General features: G+C 36.2%; 1 protein-coding gene across 6 annotated transcripts in view; it reads right to left on the bottom strand.

Moving 5' to 3' along the window:
• LOC131066247 (uncharacterized) overlaps positions 1 to 21324 on the bottom strand; it is a 226552-nt gene that overhangs the window by 33813 nt on the left and 171415 nt on the right. For 4 of the 6 annotated variants that reach the window (XM_058000961.2, XM_058000962.2, XM_058000966.2 and 1 more), the window contains 4 exons: positions 10189 to 10332; positions 9520 to 9588; positions 9364 to 9420; positions 9008 to 9271 (listed from right to left, as the gene is read on the bottom strand). In XM_058000961.2, the coding sequence (XP_057856944.1) occupies positions 9008 to 9271; positions 9364 to 9420; positions 9520 to 9588; positions 10189 to 10332 (534 nt within the window). The remainder of the gene's footprint in view (positions 1 to 9007; positions 9272 to 9363; positions 9421 to 9519; positions 9589 to 10188; positions 10333 to 21324) is intronic. The other 2 variants (XM_058000963.2, XM_058000964.2) reach the window with 2 other exon arrangements.

The following is a 21324-nucleotide window of genomic DNA, read 5'->3' as shown; positions in this document are numbered from 1 at the left end:
ACTGCGAAGTAAAATCAACAGGGAAGGAGTTCAGGGATCCTAAGTACAATGATAGGAATGACTAGTGCTGGGGTAGATAGATTTCCAGAAACCAGTTCTTGTTTTGCCAAAGACACCCTCACAAGTCGGCAAGAACGGTGCAAGCTCCAAAGGATAAATGGATTTTCAAACTATGGGGATTCATCTAGGCACCCAATTCTGGTGCAACCCAAAACGAACACCTACAATTGAACTACGCACAGTTTTGGGTTTAGACTAACCATGCATGGTGACCTAGAATCAGCAAGCCCCCAATGGTATGAACCTGAAATGCATCAAATACCCCCCACATTTTGCCATTAAAACCATTGAACTCTAACTACCCAACTAAAGGGAAACCATGCAAACAAAAGAAAACAAAGACAACAAACACCATGTTTCAATGTTCATATAGTTGCTTCAGCTGCCATTACAACAATTTCTGCAACAGTTCTATGCTACTCCTAATAATCTAACTACTAAAATCTAACCTTCTACAAAAACTCTAACTCTTTACAATGGGAGGCATCCTGCCTTTTATAGATTTTACAAATTGAACCAGAGGCCAGGATTGACTGCATCCAACAGTCTTGATCTGCCTTCCAAAACTTGGTAGCTTTAACCCATGCCTATTTAATCCTCAGATATCCTCCCAGCCATATTCTCAACTACCTACCACTATTTGACATCAATTTGGTCAATCAGGGAGTTGGAAATAACTGACCTGTGTCCCTCTGCTTTGAAATATATTAAACAAGGCCCACAGGCAGTCTTTTACATTATACAGTTCAGTTTTGCAAACTGACTTTCTGGAATTAATTCCAACTGTGTAATTCTGAGTTTGCATACACTAGTTGCATTCTGAGTGTTCCCTTTGTCTTCAGTCCTGCTAGGTCTTCAACTTGACGTTTTAGGTGATGACGCGTTTCCCCGTGCTTCGTTTTATGCTTTGCGATGCATCCTTGATTGGCAACGCTCCGCGATTGTCATTCTAATCTTGCGCTTTGCATTTTCGCTTCTTGGTGTCGATCGCGATCTTATCTTCTCGACGTCTTCGAACTACAAACAACCAATTTCAACCTGGATTAATCATTTTTTTTTGTAATAAGTATCATAGAATCACAAACCTCATTTTTTGCTCATTCGAGCATCCACGTTACAAATTTATTACAAATACCAGCTCCTTTCGAGCAAACTTATTACAAATACTAGCTCCTTTTGAGCACCAAACTAGAAACAACAATTGGAAGACCAAGGGTCACAACTTAGAAATCCATTTTAAACAACCAACGGAAGACCAAGAGTCACAACTTAGAATTCTACACAAAGGTGTCCCTCATGGGAGTTGAACTTGGGTCTCCACATTGAGAACTCAATTCTTTAACCAACTAAGCTCAACCCCTTGGACTGGATTAATCATTTTGAAAAATTAAATGATTTTAACAAATTTAACTTTCAAAGCTCAGAGGGGAAAATAAAAATATCCATTTTTTAAATAAATTTTGGATCCCCTCCTTTGTCCTTTTACGTGGCCGATTCATTGTAAGGAGAAAGCTCGTCCCTTAGGTGCAAATGCGAAACATATTTTAAAACACTTCATTATTTGCCTAGGCGAAATCTTAGCTTTATAAGGTGAAATGTGCCATTTTTAATTTAAGCAATTTCTAAGCTTTTTAAAACACTAGCCCTTAGTAAAAATCGAACATTTTAGTCAAAATGTGCGACGTCCTTCACTTTGGCATAAAGTTTGGCTATGTTTAAGAAATGAGCGATTTGTTTTAATAGCTTTATTTGCTTAAATTATCGAACTTTAAAATGCCCTTTCATTTTATTTTTTGATAAAATCGGGTATTTTTAGTGGAATGGGCGACCTTATTAAAAATGTGCGATTTTGGTCTTTTTGGTTCAAGGCGGACTCACCTTTGCAAAAATCGTTAAAATGCCGAACTTTATTTTCTTTTCGCCCTTCACCTTGGAAGAAAATCGGCCATTTTTGAGGAAATGCGCGATTCCTCTCTAACCTCTGCAAGAAATTCGGGTATTTTCGACAAATCGCGCGACTTATATTTGTCTCTCCTCTTTTGGCCATTTAAGTTATTTTAAGCGATTTTTGCAAAAACTACCTTTTGCAAGAAATTTGGGCCTGTGAACTTAGACGTGCGATTTTGGTTATGAATCGATCTCTTGGGAAAAATGTGAGATTCATTTTTAAGGCCCCCCCCCCCGAACTTGCAAACTCGGGGATGACAAGAGGTTTGAAATAAAGAAATTTTATGCTCTCCTACCCTTACGTTTTGATCCTCTAAGCCGAAATCGGGACTTTAGAAGAATTTGCGCAACTTTATATGCCTCGGCCCTGCTTACAAAACTCGAACTATTTATCCTTTTTGCGCAACTTTACTTCTTTCACTTTTCGACCATTTAGGCCCGCATGTGCAACTTTAAACGTCTTAAGTTATATCGCCTAGCTTTCAATTTCGAGCATCTGGCTCCTTTTGTGTGATTTGTGATCTTGGGATATTGAATGCCCTTTCTTTCCGAGGAATTTCGAGCATTTTGACAAAATCACGCGATTTTGTCGTGCTTACAAATTCAGCCTTTTGGTGGGTTTGAGCGATTTTTGGCTCCTTAGTTTTAAAAGCCTAACCTGTTGACATGAAATCGTCTATATTGGAAGGTTTGCGCGATTTTTCTTTTGGCTCGACCCTTTGTTTTTTTTAACTCGGGCATTTCATAGGAAATGAGCGAATTTGTTTGGTTGAAGCAAGTCAAGCAGTTGCAGTGGCCATGGTTCTCCGGTTTGGGTTCGGCTTGAACAAAATGCAAATCTCCCTCACGAGAAGAATGCAAGCACGGGGAGGGGGGGATTTTGAAATGACAGAGCCTGCCATCTCCCTCTCAACTGGGCAACGGGGGTCCCTGGAATGAACGCATCTGCACACACTTAGGTTTTCAAAGACAAAGTACCTTGATCCAATTTTTGGTTTTTCTTCCCTTCTGAGTATATCTCCTAGTCGGTTGATAGTTTGGAGAGAATTATCTAAAGATTCTGGGTGTGAAAAATATCTTTATATTTGAAATGTTCAGGAACATTATTTTGAATTGGTGCTAGTGTTGTGTTGTAAACACACACGCCCCATTGCAAATGGGGACCCCTTGTTTTTGGCTTGCTTAGTTGTTAGTCTTAGTTGTTTAGCGTTGTCTTGCTTAGGTTTGGCAATAATTGAGTCTTTGGCCTTAGAATGAAGAGTTTCATTTTGTCAAGTCCGAAATATGGGTTGGTAAATGAAATTGTGAGAAAAATTGAAAGAAAATTTATTGCAAAATCAAGTTTGTGAAAGTGAAATATTTGCAATGGTGAAAGTCATGAAATTTTGACAATACAAAGTTTGAAGTATGAAAGTGGTGGAGAATGAAGGGGGAAGTTGTTTGAAATTTGCAACGAGTTTCAAAATTGATATAATTGGAATTTTTGTCATTAATGTCAAGGTTTATTTGCCTTCTTGGTTGAGCTGCCTACTTGTCTGCCTAGTTGAGCAGCTTGAGCTACTTGGTTACCTGCTTGAGGTGCTTGTATGCTTGCTAGAGCTGCCTGGGAGTCTGGTTGAGCGAGGTGTGTGTCTGCATCAGCAGTGTGTGTGCCTACTTGTCTATCTGTCAGCTGCTAAGTCAGACTTCTTGCCATGTCACCTTTGAATTGTCAAAGGGACTATTGATACGTATACTTTTGATAGTGACTATCTTTTGATTAATTGCTTTCCTTCTCTATGGTAATGGCTTTTGTTGGAATTTTCACGACCTATGATGTCAGAATTGGAATCTTGTTCGAATGTGTATGTACAAAGCTAAAATCATGCTTGTGGATGCTGGATGATATAGCGCCACATTTTCTTCTTATCTTTTAAAGGCATTCAAATACCACAATATATTCAGGGAGCATGACTAATAAAGTTTGAGCTGCCATTTTATTTGTATTCTTCAAAACAGATGCATATTTACTTTATGAAGTGCTGCGATGGAAGAAAGTCATGCCATCCTTGTAACATCTTTTTCAGATGTGGTCAGAAGTTTAAGGCACTTTTTAGACATACGTTTTTCTATTCATCTATGTATGATGACTGGAATTTATTTTCGGCTGTTAAATCTCAAGAGATAATGTGTATGGCATTAAAAAATAAAACTTGAGTTTCAATTTTTTTTATAAGTATATACGACTTGGAGCAGTGGTGTTTGGCAAATTAACAAAAATCCAATGAAATTTTTTGGTTGATATCATTTTGCTGTGTATCAAACTATTTGGGCCACGTTCTTTTGAAGGAGGGACATGCCATGATGTTTTTAATTTTTCCTGTAGAGTGCTGATCGCTTATATAGTAGTAGAAGACTTTTTTTTAGTGCTGGTGCTTCTTGTTTTCGGGGTATGCTGCCGTTTTTTATGTGGTTTTGTTAGAGTAGTTCAAAGGCGCCGTGCTATGTGTTTTAAAATAACGGAGAAAGGGCATATATCTTTGACTTCTTTTGGATATGCTGGACATTTTCTAGAAGACATGATCTCAGCAATTTATTTCTAGTGTGGAAGATATCTGGTAGTGTGTATAATTTTTTTAGATGCACAAGGTTTCAATAAAAGTATAGTATTTTTTGGCGCTGTGTGGCAGCTGGAAGTTATGTTTTTAACAGAGTAGCGAATGGGCATGGTTATAGAGTTGAGCGTTGATTATTAGTGGAGTGCATTGTTTTCTGGGTGTTCTTTTGGAATGTGTAACTTTCTTGCAAATAGCATCTAAAGAGTTTGTGTCTAGAATTGTGTATTGAGTTCTTTTTGTGTTGTAACCAGCACGATTATCCTTAGCAGATGCTGTATATTCAAAGGAGATCGTCACTGTTTTCTTAAGTGTGTCAGCAGCATTTGTTTGTTGCAAACTTTGGGATTCTTAGTGATGTGTGTGTAGTATTGAATGAGATGGAAGGAAGCATAATGAGTTGAAGATCAGAAATATAAAGAAATAGAGATTCAGAGGTTGGTGCATTATCAATTCAGAGTCGGTGCTCTTACAGAGGTTGGTGCCTCTGTTGTAAAGAGTAGGTGCTCTTGGAAAGTGAATACCCTTTGTGAGTTGAAGCTCACTTTTTTTTTTTTCGGGTTGGTGCCCATTTGTTGAGATTCATAAGAGCTTGTTAATGCTGTGGTTTTTTACCCAAAAGGGTTTTCCACAAGAAATTCTGGTGTCTGATTCTCTCTGAATTATTTCTCATGTTTTATGTTTGTCTTTGTGGTTTCAAGTTTTAAATTTCTTCAAAAACTGATTCACCACCCCCTCTCTGTATTTGCTGTGTGCTTCTCAAAAATTGTGCAAAGCACCTTGCAATTTCCACTTAAAATTGTGCAAAAAATAAGGTTTAAATTCCACTATGAATTGCAAGAATTGTATGAAATTTCGCTTAAAATTGTTGATCTACATGCAAGTTCTGCCCAAAATTACAAAGGAAACATTGCATGTCAACTTTGCAATTTCACTTCACATTGCACAACAACCTTGCAATTTTGCTCAACATTGCACAACAACGTTGCAGTTTCGCTCAACATTGCATTGTGTCTTGGTTGGGTGTTGTAGCCATTGTTATATGGATATCTACTCGTGAATGTGATGAGACAATAATAGAGTGTTGAGTCTCAAGAATGACTGTAAGGTTAAGTATAATTAGAGGTTCCTTAGGATTATGTTTATAAAAGTGACTGACCATTGCTAGCAAGTAGAGATTAGGAAAAGGTATGATAACGCTTGGATTACTGATGAATTTGAAGGATTGAGAAATAATTGAGATCTACATATACTGTTTTTCTTGAGATTGTTTAGGGAATTATTTGGACTTGAGTTCCTTTATCAAGTTTCATGTGCTGTTAGAAAGCTTGTGACCTTGCTTTCAGTGATGCACACAATAGTGTATACATCATTTTAATCAGTTGACTTGGCTCAGTTTGCATCGGCCACAAGTTGAGATAAGAAGTTGAATATCATTTTATAGTTTTTTATTGGCTTATAATTTTGTGATGAATACTTGATAAAATGAGATCCATTTGACCTTTCCTAGATTGGGAATCTCATTCTTTGCTTTATGTTTTAAGAGTGATGGGAATCAAAGGCTAGTTATATAAGGTTTTCTTTCCATTCTTCTACATCATATAACAATACCTCACTTTTGATCATCCATAGCTCCTAATATCTCAATGTAAAACTCACATTAGCTAATCTATTCACCTCTTCATTGGCAGATCTCTAAATTAACCAACGATAACATTATTAATATTCAAAAAACATATAGAATCTACTGGTGAAGAAAGATAATGAGATAACTAGAAAGTTCCAAGCTGCAAAGAATTTCAAGCTCCTCTAATATTAATTCACAAAAGAAAGCTTGTTAAAAAATATGGCTGAAAATCAAAGAGGATTCTTGTAACAACATCTATATCAACGGGTATACAATTGAACCCATCTTAGAAGTCATGTTTGAATTAATCAGTAGACATGACATACTCTCTACCATAATAAGCTACTTTGAATCATTTAAAATTATGGTCATGCATATTGATGCTAATAATGTAAAGAACCTTCAAAATCTGTTTTAGCTACATTTATGCAGGCTGGCAGAAGATTTTTTAGCACTCAAGTTGTATTTTACAAATAATTACCAGTATTTAGAATGTAGTAGGTCAAGAGAAAACACCTCATGCCACTGCATATTCAGTGTTCCCATTAAGGATGGTTCTCTCACTCTGCACTAAGCTCATGCTCTCACTCCCTCTATTATATTTAAGGGAATCCAAATCGTATTTTACAAATAATTACCTATAATTAAAATACAATACCGCAAGAAAGAACACCTTTGCATGTTCTGTGTTTTCACTAAAGATAATACTCTCACTCAATGCTAGGCTCATCCTCTGCCTTTCACCAATAAATATAAGAAAACTAAATTTTATTTTACAAGTAACTACCTATATTTAAAATTCTGTATGTAATGTCCCCAAAATTTTGGTGAAATGAATTAATTAAATTAATTATTCTAAAGTAGTCCAAATAAATAGAATATTAAAAGGATGACTTTATTTTAATTAATTTAATTGAAAGTGACTTAAATAAAATAAATATTATAAAAATCACTTTATTTAATAAAGTTCTCCAGCAAATTCTAGAAGCTACATCATGAGGTGGAAAAAGGGAAAATTCTAGAAGGCTCATCAAATTGTTATAAAAGGAAGGGTTTGCAATGTCTTTGACATGCTTGTGGATTTTTATATTATGAATGAGTCTGATGCTTTGCATTAGCTAAACCCTGAGGACGGAAACCTTCAGGAGTAAACAGGAGAGCTGGACGAAACCCTAGTTCTTCCAAAAGGTGGATTCATGATGGAGTTCACAGCTGGACAAATTTGTGAAGTCTCTTTTGGAGACGAATTTGCAGATAAGTTACATTATCAGATATAAGATAAAAAATTAATGGTGTCTGCCTGAGAGATTATATTCAAGTTTATATTCTGAAATCAGGACTTTAATATTAGTCCAGTAGTAATATCATGAGGGCCGATTCAAGTGAAGTTTATTTTCTAGTTGTGAGATGTTTGTGTGCTGCGTGATTCTTTTCCTTGGTGTTGGAGCGGAATCTTATTAACGCCTGAAGGAAGCTGCATATTCTTTAATTTGATCACAGAAAAAGCAAAGCTCAGTGAAGCATTCTCCAGGCGCAAAAGACAATATTTGGTGAAGACGTGGTATTAGTGGACAAAGGAAACACAATTCAAATGATACTTCAGTATCACTGAAGACAAATAGAGTCGTGGAAAAAGTCATATTCAAACCATTTGTTTGAGGAGCCGCAGAAATAAGGAAGAGCTGAGTCGATTTAATATTGGCAGGCTCACGTGGAGTCAAAGGTTTAAAAGAGACCAAGTGCAGAAGATATCTAAAGGACACGGCTATAACCAATGTCGATTGGATGAGACAATGTTTTTGCCTTGAGCTAGCTGGAGATGAGTCGATTTGGATTTATTTTTGTCATTATAATAAGGAATCAATAGGGCCTTATGATTGTATAGACTTCCACGTCAGATTAGAAAAGACAGTGGAAGGGAACTATTTGTTTTATTTGCAAGACGTGGGAGCTGAGCATACACACAAGAAGACAAAAAGTTATATGATAATAATATCTGAAATCTGTTGTTAGACCATCAAAAGGCTGCCGTACAAAAAGTTTGGGAAAAAGTGGCTTTCATTTGGTGTGTAGTAGTTTTCCAAACTTTGTTGTTTGAGAATTTTTATTTGTGGTTTTTTTGGGCCATTCCACTGACAAAGTAGCTGCCAGCTGCTATGAATTTTTAAGGGGAAGGAAATACAAATTGAGGACTTAGTCTTCTGCCAGCTGTGTAGGATCAGCAAGTTTTTACTTGTTTTTTTGGGACTTCACCACTATCTCTTCCCAATGCCATATCACCCTCCTTGCAAATAAAAAATCAGTATTTTGTGAGGTTGACTTTTCTAATCTCCTTGCACAGAATTTAAGGAACTGCAGACTGGTTTAAGAGAAAATTAGACTTATTGCAGATTGTTATTTATATTTGATTGAATGAATGATCATTTATTTCGGTTAATACCAACCCTGCAGTAAGATAGATCAGACATTGCAAGCAAATACTGAGAACATCTTACCGTACACAGCAAACTGAAATTCCTATCAGCAAGCTACAACTTCGCAAGCAAACTGTTTGACTAAATGTCTATAGCAAAGGGCAAAAAAATTTAGTAGCAAATTTAGGGTGGGATATTACACTGTATGGCAAGAAAATACACCTTTGCACATTTTCATTGTCGTTGATAATCTCTCTTTGTGCTAAGCTCATGTTCTGCCTCCCTCTATTCAATTTAAGGGAATCCAAATTATATTTTACAAATAATTGCCTTGATTTAAAATGTAGTAGGGCAAGAAAGCACACCTCTGCATGTTTTGTGTTTTCATTAAGCATGACACTCTCGCTTTGTTCTAGGATCATGCTCTGCCTCTCTTCATTCAATTTAAGAGAATCCAAATCAACCAATCTATCCATGGCATGTTGTTTAACATGAGCTTCAATATCTGCTGCCATTGATTCAAGCCATTTCCGTTCATCCTCAAGTAGATTAAAAATATCATTTCTCTTCTGAACTTGGAAAATACGGAGACGGTCAATCTCATTCTTTTTTATGTTTTCTGAGTGCTTCTGTATGGATTGTGGGTAAAACAACCAAAGTAAGATATCGAATGTAAAATATTTGACCAAAATCAATGAATACATAATGTAGAATCAAATACCAGCTTGGCTTCAAGAGTGTTCACGCACTGCATTAGATGATCTTCAGAAGCACGTGTCTGAAATGTGACATTCTAGTCTTAATAATCTAACCCAGGATGTTATTTTTCTAAAACAAGAAATCAATGTGTCAAAATGCTTCAATCTTCATTGCCTACCTCTTCCAGCCGCTTATGTAGTTTTTCTACAAAATCTCTAGAAGATGTTAACTCCTCTTGCATAGCAACCTGGTCATGAAAATTGAGCTAAGAATGAGTAAATAACAACTGTATACTTGAAAAATGTGGAATTCAATTATATATGTGATTCTTCTTTTCAGTCAAATTAAGATAAAATACCAAGAGGAACTAAAAATTTGCTTGAAGACAGCACCTAATATCTGCATGTTTTTGGACATAACAAAACTAACACTGTCTGTGAAAGGCAGAGACAGATCTATTGCTAATAACAATGATGCCAATCTCCTTAAGGAGGTTTCAAGTACCATGAAAGATAAATATATTGGGAAAGTACAAGCTGCAAATTATTCTTGAAAGGCTTTGTCCAGGTCATCGATGTAGGAAGGCAGCAAAAAGATTAACAATCATATTAAGCGGATACATAATAATTGAGGGAGAGTAATGAACAGATTATAGTCAGTATGTATAACATGTCAAACGATGTTGCTAAACCAGGTAAGGAAATTTACTTCAATAATCTAAGCAGGAAATATGAAAACTAGCTCCCACTAACTCAAAGGAGAAATTTTATTAGAAATTTATTTCCAACAGCTCATTCTATGAAGTACATGTGCACAGACTAGAACAACAGTATATGTTTACATTTACCATCTGAGTGCGATAATCCTCTGTTTTGCTGAAACTCCACATGTATGCAGGGTCCTGTAGAAGGCAAACTGCCTGATCTTCATCAGTTTCCTTATCAAGAACCCCAACAGCTGCTTGCCGAATTTGATAAAACTTTTCAACAACCTGAATAGGAAAATCAATTCAAATGTCTCCAATAAGATTAGCTATTAAACTTAATAATACAATTATATTAGTGAACTGATATATCAAAAGATACTAAGTTCTAGCTCATACAAAAGTCGAATTTCAACAGTAGTTATAAATTGTTTTCTATGGATAAAATGTATTGACTAGTCCTTTTAGAAGAAGCATGAATTATTATGATATTAAAGAATGCCTAAGCAACTCGAACGCCAAAACAATGGGAAATACAGACAGCAACCAAATAATCTAGCAAGCACCAAGAGAAACGTTATAATTTTTGTATATAAGATTGTTCTATTAGCATGCCACTTGAACAAAGAAAACATTGTCATCCCCCTACAAATCTAAAATCTAAATTATCAGATGAAATTAGTTCAAAGGCTTTCAACAATCAATAAGGATTATTTTTTCAAGCAAGCATTGTGTTTTTTCTTAACTCCCATGGTTCTTAGGGATAGTTCTTAGAAGATTTATGTGCTAAGACAGCTTTTGAGAGATAGCATCGGGGCATTACCATTTTCTATTTCTTAAGTGCTCTTAAATGATCTACACATACTATAAAATTACAATAAGATTAAGATATAAAATGCAAATTTTCACAGGATCAGACGAGAATACAATGTGTGTTTCTGAGAAAAATCTTCTAACAAGAAAATGTTTAAGTGGGCATTCCCTTTATGCAGGGACAGATTGCAATAGAAAATTGTATAATAGGTAATGTACCTTTAGTGCATTTTAAGAGATATAAGACTTGCAGTTTGTAATCAACAAAAGATGACCTAGTGAACATAATCCTTTGGAGAATTTAATTTCAACCTTTGATCAGATAGATACTTTTTTTATTGTATTAGAATATTTAATTATTATTTTAATGGTCATTACTGTAATTTTTTACTTTATTTAGTTCTCTATTTTTGGCTTCTATTTTTAGATGTGGTTGTTTCTTTTTTAAAAACATTACCGTTTGTAAACGCCTATTTATACGGCTCTCTGCTTGAATAAAATCATCCAATTAATTTTTCATGGTATCAAAGCATTGGGATTCTTTTGCAGAAAATTTTGTGTTCAAAATTTTTTTTTCAGAACAAATTCGTCTATATTTTCGATTTTTTTGCAAAATCGTGGTTCTGGATTTGCGACTGTATCCCACGTGTTTTGTTTGGCCGCGCATTTGTGTTTTTCAAGGGACATCTGTGCGCGACGGCACAATTTTCTAGGCGGTGCGGTTTTCCTAGGCATCGTGTCTAGTTTATGGATGTTGCGTTCGTTTTCCTAGGTGTCGCGTCTATTTTTCTGGGCACCGCATCATTTTTCTCCAGGTCGATTTTTCTTGGTGACTGTTTTTCAAATCCGCGTTTTTTAGGCTCTGGCGACCCGCATTTGGCTAATTCGTAGTCTGTTCCAGAGCCGACCTGGGTTTCCTACGGATTGAGTGTGATTTTTGGCAGCCAGCTTATCCGTCTAGGGTTTCCTTTATTGGGGCTAGGGTCTTTTCAACTCTTTAAACCCGCTCTACGGTTTCCTAATTTTGTCAAATAAAAATTAAAAAAACCTAGACAAAATCATCATCATCCAAGTTTTTTCACATGGTTTTCTTCAGCCTTAGGAACTATGTCAACTAATCAGCAACTTCTGCCTTGTTTTCTGTGCCTTCACAGGGTTGACTGTTGGTGACCTCCGTTTCCATGATGGCATCTTTGACCAACATAATGTTGGAGCACAGTCGGAAGTTCAACGGCCGCAACTACAACACCTAGAAACAGCTCATGATGACCATTTTTGAGTATCGTTGCCTTGATCAGATTTTTTTGGGCAAGACTACATCTTGAAGCAGTGAGTAGAGACCTAGACAAATTTGATGAGCAAAATCGGGAGGTTGTCATGCTCATCAAATTATTTGTCACGAATGATTAGCTCCCTCAAGTGCCATCCAAAAAAAAAGCTAAAGAGATCTAGGATCTCTTGAAGGATCTTCATGAAAGGTCCGACAAGAGCCAAGCTTTCTTTCTGAAGAATATGTTGTTTTCTATCATGATGGATGAGAAGACATCTCTCCAAGCACATCTTAAAAAGATCAAGGACATCCTTGACCAACTAGAGTTTTTCAAAAAATTGTGCAAAACACCAAAAAAACAAAAATCTTCGCACTACGACCAAAGCTCTTCGTCGTGCTATAAAACAAAAAACACATCATGTGGAAAACAGGTCGCAGTCGTGGCAAACAAAACAACCCATCACGACCTTCAAAAAGGCCTCCATAATTTTTATAGAAAAAAACATGCAAAACCCTTCCATAATTTTTTGAGAAAAAAATCTCGAATTTTTCCTTTAAAAAATCTATGTTTTTCCTTGCACGAAACCCTCACGCGAACGAAACCTTACACGATTTCAAACAGCAAACCACATTTTTTCATAAAAAGATGATTCAAAAAATTTCTGAAAACAAATCAGGTAGCAACACCACGACTTTTCATAAAAAATTGTTAAAGAACTTCTGGAAATAAATTCTAGGTAAATACCCACGAATTCATATAAAAAACTTCGTCAGAAAGACTTAACCCACTTAACCCACTCTGATACCATGAAATGATAATTCGTTATATACTAATTATTTAGGAGAGGAATACTCCTATTATATAAACTTACAAGACAATCTTTCCATAATGGAAACAATTGAGAATAGAAACATGAAAGACAGAAAGGAAACTTCCTAAAACTAACTAAAGACAAAAGACATTAAGAGAAGTTTCTAAATACTAACTAAATGACTAAGATGACCATTATATCAATATTACAGTATTATTTTGATAAAACATCCAACTCAATTATGTCTTCTTTTTCATCATATTATTTTATCTTAAACATTTTTTCTTATAAATGTTTCCCTTTTTTTTCATTCATGTTAGCCAATATTTTTGATACTTCTTAGATTTTAATGTTTTGCACTTGAGTTTCGATTACTCAGAGATGTTTTGTAAACCTACTTGTCATTGTGATTTGATAAACAAATTCAATTAATAGAATTTATCCTAAAGAATTGCGCCGCAAGAAAACTCATCAAATATTTGGCTAAAGCAGTTCAATCAAGCATAGCTATTCCTAGCCAAACAAAAAGGGATTTGGAAGAAGCTCGAGGTGGTTATCTTTGAAAAAACAACTAAGCAGAATAGAACTCCACCATTCACTAAATAATACATAAAACAATGTCACATATCAAATAAAAAATACAATAGAAACTTGATAAGAGAACAATTAAACACAATCAAGTAGTTGCTTTTGTAGACATTAGTTACCAATGCAGCATAAACATTGAAAGCTAGAAAAAAAAAGACAATCATAGAATATCTTCAAGAGGAAAGTGGGGGTCTTGTGCAAAGTCAAACGGTCAATGTCCACATCAATCAACCTATAGGCTTTATGATTGCCACTATACCTACCCTATGAGCATTAACTTTTAACTCTTGGAGTTAAGTTTGGTTCTTTTGACATATGGAATCCAGATGTATGCAGTTGAAGCGAAAACCTTCGTATGGCCCACTCGTGATTTCCTCGCCAACTATGCTTCCTCTGGGATCTTCTCTTTCATTGCCTGTGTTGGAAACCTATTGAAAAGGTACAATACAATGTAAACGGCCTCAGCCCAAAACTTCTTGGGAACACTCTTGTTTCCCAACATTCACTAGGCCATGTCCATAATTGTACGGTTCCTCCTCTCAACTATGACAGTGTACTGAGGTAGGGTGTTGTGAATTGGTATTTAATGTCATGTTTAGCGTAGAAGTCGGTGAATTTGTTGGAACATAATTCACCCCCATTATCTAACCTGAGAGTTATGATGGGACATCCTAACTCATTTTTCTTTTAGGAAAAACACCCACATTTCCCTATTGTAATCATCTACAAATGAAAGAAACTACTAGGCACCAATGACTGATGTTGTATTCACTGGTCCACATACATCTACATGAACTAACTTGAGGACCCTTTGTGCTCTCCAAGCCTGTCCTTCGGAAAATGGATTTTTGTGCTACTTCCCTGCTTGGCAAGCTTTGCAAACATATTGTTTGCTCTCTACAGTGAATTGTTCAAGTTCACGGAATAAACAAGAAATGCACACAGAACATATAACCAGCACTTCAATTTTATTCAGAACATAAATTAACATAAGTCACAACAATATGGTAGAAAGATGTTTCCTTTATTGCATTCCAAAAACTGGTACAACATTATTATGGTCGGGGCTCCCTTACATGGCAATATATACTACCTGGCGGTTGGTCGAGGTACCAACCGTCACAACTGACACGGGAACCCACACAGTCGACCCCACACATAATAAAAATGACATAAACTATAACTTAAGAGTTTTATTCCTAACTGTAAAGTTATTTCAATTTTAATTAAAGAACAAGTTATGAACTATGAATGCTATATATGGATATGAGGAATTATGTCAATGTCTAATAATTCTGATTTTTATCTGCAGATCTGAAGGAGAGAGATCATTTTAATATTTTCTATGTCATCTCCAAATGAATTCAATTGGCATATATATTATTTAGGTAACCGGTCAATTGGTGTATTGACCGGTCATGCCTTTTAGGCATGACCGATCAATGCACCCATTGATTGGTGCCTTTACAATTATACCATTAACACAATGCTGATTATTGGTTCAAAAAACCCCCGATAGCATATTGTAATATCATAACATAATGACTGATCAATTTAATGAATCGGTTCATATAAACACCGATGATTCAAAGTGCACGATGAATATAATCCAACTGGTGCATTTGTTAACCAATGTTAATGCCAAATGAAGCGGTCTATTCATTAAACCCGATAACAAATATGCTCGATATAATTAAGCCCGATAACAGATGTGAATCAGTGCCAATGTTTATGCATCCGATAGCAAGTATGTGTCGGCGAATTTAACCCGATAACTTATAGCATTTAATATGCTATTGGGTTAATACCCCGATAGCATATTAATGCCAATTAACAATTGACATTAATATGCTATCGGGTTGTTAGCCCGATAGCATAATGATAAGCAATGTTTGTACAATCCGATAATCATATGCAATATAAATCAGACATGAAGCATGTAGATAAATAACAGAACAAGGAAGGTTAGGAAGATCTTATCTTGCATAAGCTACCATGCATTAACACTCCCTTTTAGCTTTGGAAGATAAGGCAACCTGCATCACATTTCCTTTTCATAACTAAGATAATATTAGTCAGCAAAAATCATTTATACATGAGAAGTACCATCAAGACATATGATACAAAATAGAAGAACATCACTTGAGCATGTGACATAAAGTATTATTTTAACATGTGATAAAAGTAAGAGAATCATCACCTGACCATGTGAGAAATCACCAAAAACATGTGATCTGTAAGATTCATCAAGATATCACCTAACACATGATATCAGTATTGCCTAACACGCAATACTTAAGGATAAGTCTATGAGAAAGGTTAGTTTCTCATCATATCCAAGTTGTGATAAGTGCAATAACATTTATAAATGTTTATCACAACATAGTCATGGCACATCCATGACTTACCAGAGATCCAACATGATCAATGGTTGAGATATCACCTACACATGATATCAGTATTGCCTAACACGCAATACAAGGATAACCATATGAGAAGTTCGTAAGTTCTCATCATATCCAAGTTGTGATAATGCAATAACATTTGTACAAATGTTGTATCACAACATAGTCATGGCACATCCATGACTTACCAGTGATCCAACATGATTACTGGTTTGACTATCATAAGATCGTCACCTTATGATGTCTACATACAAGTGTTCAGTATCTGAGAGATCGTCACCTCTTAGATATGAACACAGGTGGCAAGAAGCCAAGAGATAGTTCAAAAGAAGTTTACACCTTAAACATCTTAAATATATGTAAGTATAGATTACAAAGCAAATTACCTTTCTATCATACCTAAACCCTTTCTGAAGTGATCAACCTTCACTCTGGAAAGTGGTTTGGTCAGAATATCTGCAGTCTGATCTCCTGTACACACATATTCTAACTTTACACATTCCTGTCAACCATATCTCGTACATAGTGATATGGAATCTCAATATGTTTGGACCTGTCATGAAATACTGGATTTACAAAGAGTTTTATACAGCTTTGATTATCACACTGAATGACTATAGGTTTCATAGGTTCTCCAAATAATCCCACGAGCAATTTCCTTAGCCATACTGCTTCTCGGGCAGCAATTGAAGCTGCAATATATTCAGCCTCTGTGGAACTCTGAGCTACTGAAGATTGTTTTCTACTGATCCAGGATATCATGGCTAACCCTAAACTGAAGCAGCACCCTGAAGTGCTCTTTCTGTCAGTCACACTACCAGCCCAATCTGAATCTGTAAATCCATGTAGATCTATGTCAACCTTTTCATATTTAAGACCAAGTTTTAGGGTACCTTGTAGATATCTCATTATATGCTTTACTGCAACCAGGTGTATCTCCTTAGGTTCACACATGAACTGACTTAAGGCATTAACAGCATAGCAGATATCTGGCCTTGTATTTACTAGATACATCAGGGACCCAATCATCTGCCTGTATTGAGTGGGGTCAGTAGGTCTTGATTCTGTTGCTGCTTCTTTAAGTTTATGGAAGTTGGTTTCCATAGGAGAGGTCATGGGTCTGCAGTTTAGCATTCCAAATCTTGTCAATATGTCCAAGGTGTACTTCCCTTGGTTCAGTACAATATTATCAGAATTCTGCCATACTTCCAATCCTAGGAAGTAATGAAGAAGCCCCAAGTCTTTCATATCAAATTCTGTGGATAGATCTTTCTTGCATTGATCTATTAGGTGATCATCTCCTGTAATTAATAAGTCATCAACATATAAAATTAATATTAACATATCACCTTTATTTCTTTTGAGGTAGAGATTAGGATCTGCATCATTCTTAGAGAAACCCAGCTTTGAGAGATAGGTGTCAATTCTTTCATACCAAACCCTGGGAGCCTGTTTGAGCCCATAAAGAGCTTTCTTGAGTCTACACACATGAGACTTTGCATCATGAATTTCAAACCCTTCAGGTTGCTCTAAGTAGACTTCTTCCACGATCTCGCCATTTAGGAATGCTGTCTTAACATCCATCTGATGTACCTTCCACCCCATTGCTGCTGCAATAGCTAGGACAGCTCTTACTGATGTGTACCTGACAACAGGTGCAAATGTTTCTTCGTAATCTATTCCTTCCTTCTGTGAGAACCCTCTAGCTACAAATTTGGCCTTGTGTTTTTCAATACTGCCATCTGCAGCATGCTTGATTTTAAACAACCATTTAGAAGACACGACAGACTTCTTGGTTGGCCTAGGAACAATCTCCCAAACATCATTCTTCATAATGGACTGATATTCTTCAGTCATGGCATCTATCCATACTTGATGTTTGAGTGCATCTGAAACATTGTTAGGTTCAGCTTTAGAGAGATCATTCATAAGTGCAACATAGTTGATGAATTTATTAGGCCTCTTGTTTTCCCTGAAGGTTCCTGAAGGAGCAGCGAACTTCTGAGCTTCTGCTATAGTTTTGGTGGCCCATAGTGGTCTTTTCTTGCGATTATCTATAGGTGGGTCTTGTGTTTCACTTATAGTTTCCTCAAGATACTCCCTCTGAAACTTAGGAGTAGGTTCTTCTTCTAGGTTAGGAGTAGGATTATGAATTTCAGGTTCTATTGTATTTTGGGCCCTTTTGAAGGCTAAATCTTCTTCGAAGATTACATCCCTACTGAGTTCAATATTTCTCTGCCCTTGTACATAGATTCTGTAGGCTTTAGAAGTTGCACTGTATCCTACAAGTATTCCCCTTTTTCGAGAGGGTTCTAGTTTTAGTCTTTTCTCTTTAGGTACATGAATATAGACCGGACACCCAAATATCCTAAGATGGCTGATATCTGGTTTTGTCTTGGTAAAGACTTCCTCAGGAGTTTTATCTTCAAGGTGTGAATGAGGACATCTATTTTGTATGTACACAGCAATGTTAGTTGCTTCTGCCCAAAGGTTCAAGTTTAGATTTTGATCTAGTATCATGGCTTTAGCAGCCTCTACTATGGTCCTATTTTTCCTTTCAGCTACTCCATTTTGTTGTGGATTATAAGGTATTGTCAACTCCCTCTTAATCCCAGAATTTTTACAAAAGTCTTTAAATAGTCATGATGTGTATTCCCCCCCATTGTCAGTTCTTAAGGTTTTAATTTTGTTTTGAGAGAGATTTTCTGTTAATGTTTTAAACTCTTTAAACCTACTTAGGATCTCTTTTGTTTCTTTACATTTCAGAAAGTAGATCCACGTCTTCCTAGAGTAGTCATCAACAAAAATTACATAGTACAAAAATCCCCCTAGCGAGGGTACGGACATAGGTCCACATACATCAGAATGAATTAACTCCAAAACTTTGCTAGTTTTCCTAGTACTATTCTGAAATGCATTTTTGGTATTTTTACCTAAGGCACACCCTTTGCATGCCTCTGAATGATATTGCTTCAACTTAGGTAGACCTATGACAAGGTTTCCCATGGTTGACAAAGCTCTATAATTCAGATGGCCTAATCTCCTGTGCCATACTTCATTTGCATTAGTTGCTTCATGGATCAATGCTAGATTGGGCTCTGTACATAGCTCATACAAATAGCCTTGTCTTCGACCCATGACCTTAGCGTCTTTGATGGAGGATCTCTTTGGCCAAGCCAACACCTTGTTTTCCATGAAGGTCACTTTGTATCCTTGATCTTCTAGTGCTGATATGGAGATTAGATTTCTTTTGATGCCTGGAATATATAGTACTTCTTCAAATCGTAGTGACATGCCTGTCTTCAGTTTGATGGTGCAGGTTCGAATTCCTCTGACTGGATGTGAAGAATCGTCTCCGATGGTTACTTCCTCATCATCTTTCTCTATCATGGAGTCTAGTATTTCTCTAAAGCCAGTGATGTGTCTGGATGAACCACTGTCGATCACCCATGAGTTAGATTTGTTTGAAGCATGGCTTGTAAGTGCTGAGTAGAGGACATAGTTCTCGGAGTCATTTTCTCTTCTAGATTTCCTCACTTTTGCAAATGTGGCTTGCTTCCCTTTCTCTGGACAGTTTGCAACATAGTGTCTGAATTTGTCACACCTATAACATTGAACATGTGATAGGTCTTTCTTAGAAGTGTTCTTGCCTTGTTTAGCTTTTCTTTTCCTGAATTGCTTCTTTTTGTTTCTTATTGATGTTTGTATTTAGGACTTGCAAGTCTTCATCTATATTCTTTCGTTTTATTCCTACCTTGTTCAATCGGCATTCTTCTTGTAGACAGTCATCTCTTAGTCTTTCAAACTTAGGATATTTGGACCTAGCACTGATGCCTTGGACGAATGTGTTCCATCCACTAGGCAATCCATCTAGAGCAATGAGTGTTAACTCTTTGCTTTGGATGTCGTATCCAAGGGAAGCTAGGTCATCTCTTAGGCTTGATATCCTCATGAAGTAGGAGTTAATTGTCTCCCCTTTGTTCATACTGATATGGTTGATCTCTCCTTTTAATGCCAGAGTACAACTTGCATTTGATATCTCAAATGTCCTTTCAAGTGCCTTGAACATTTTATTAGCTGTCTCCTGCTTTCTAATGATGGGCATTATATTATTTCTTACCCCATCCACTATTATTTTAATAGCCTTATCATTTCCCTCGATCCATGTGGATTTCTCGGTTTCATCTTCTGGTTGTGCACTTTCAATTCGGACATATGAATCAACTTTGTTTTCTCTTAAAATCATTTTGATTCTAAACTTCCAAGCTGAAAAATCTTCGCTACCTCCGAGTCTATCTTCGAATCTGATAGCGTTGGCCATTATGGAAATGTGATGTAGTTTGTAACTTAGTCCTTGAAATTTATCAAAATTGAATAGCCTTAGGTTCGATTACCTTGGCTCTGATACCATGTAAAGTTATTTCAATTTTAATTAAAGAACAAGTTATGAACTATGAATGCTATATATGGATATGAGGAATTATGTCAATGTCTAATAATTCTGATTTTTATCTGCAGGTCTGAAGGAGAGAGATCATTTTAATATTTTCTATGTCATCTCCAAATGAATTCAATTGGCATATATATTATTTAGGCAACCGGTCAATTGGTGTATTGACCGGTCATGCCTTTTAGGCATGACCGATCAATGCACCCATTGATTGGTGCCTTTACAATTATACGATTAACACAATGCTGATTATCAGTTCAAAAAACCCCCGATAGCATATTGTAATATCATAATATAATGACTGATCAATTTAATGAATCGGTTCATATAAACACCGATGATTCAAAGTGCACGATGAATATAATCCAACCGGTGCATTTGTTAACCAATGTTAATGCCAAATGAAGCGGTCTATTCATTAAACCCGATAACAAATATGCTCGATATAATTAAGCTCGATAACAGATGTGAATCGGTGCCAATGTTTATGCATCCGATAGCAAGTATGTATCGGCAAATTTAACCCGATAACTTATAGCATTTAATATGCTATTGGGTTAATACCCCAATAGCATATTAATGCCAATTAACAATTGACATTAATATGCTATCGGGTTGTTAGCCCGATAGCATAATGATAAGCAATGTTTGTACAATCCGATAATCATATGCAATATAAATCAGACATGAAGCATGTAGATAAATAACAGAACAAGGAAGGTTAGGAGGATCTTTTCTTGCATAAGCTACCATGCATTAACACTAACTACCGCCTAACATCAACCCCCCCAAAAAAGAAGTCATCTTCCAGACGAGTCAACAAAATGGAAGCTAATGAAAGCAAAACTAGAACTAATGTGGAGAGGGATGAGAGGGCGTCCCTGGAAGTACAAACGATGAGAAGTGTCAACCCATTGCTGAAGCTGCTGAAGGCGTTGGGTG

This window comes from Cryptomeria japonica, chromosome 5, assembly GCF_030272615.1.
Source record: "Cryptomeria japonica chromosome 5, Sugi_1.0, whole genome shotgun sequence".
Lineage (NCBI taxonomy): Eukaryota > Viridiplantae > Streptophyta > Pinopsida > Cupressales > Cupressaceae > Cryptomeria > Cryptomeria japonica.
The sequence above is the reverse complement of the archived record's forward strand: the minus strand, read 5'-3'. Positions and strand labels throughout refer to the sequence as shown.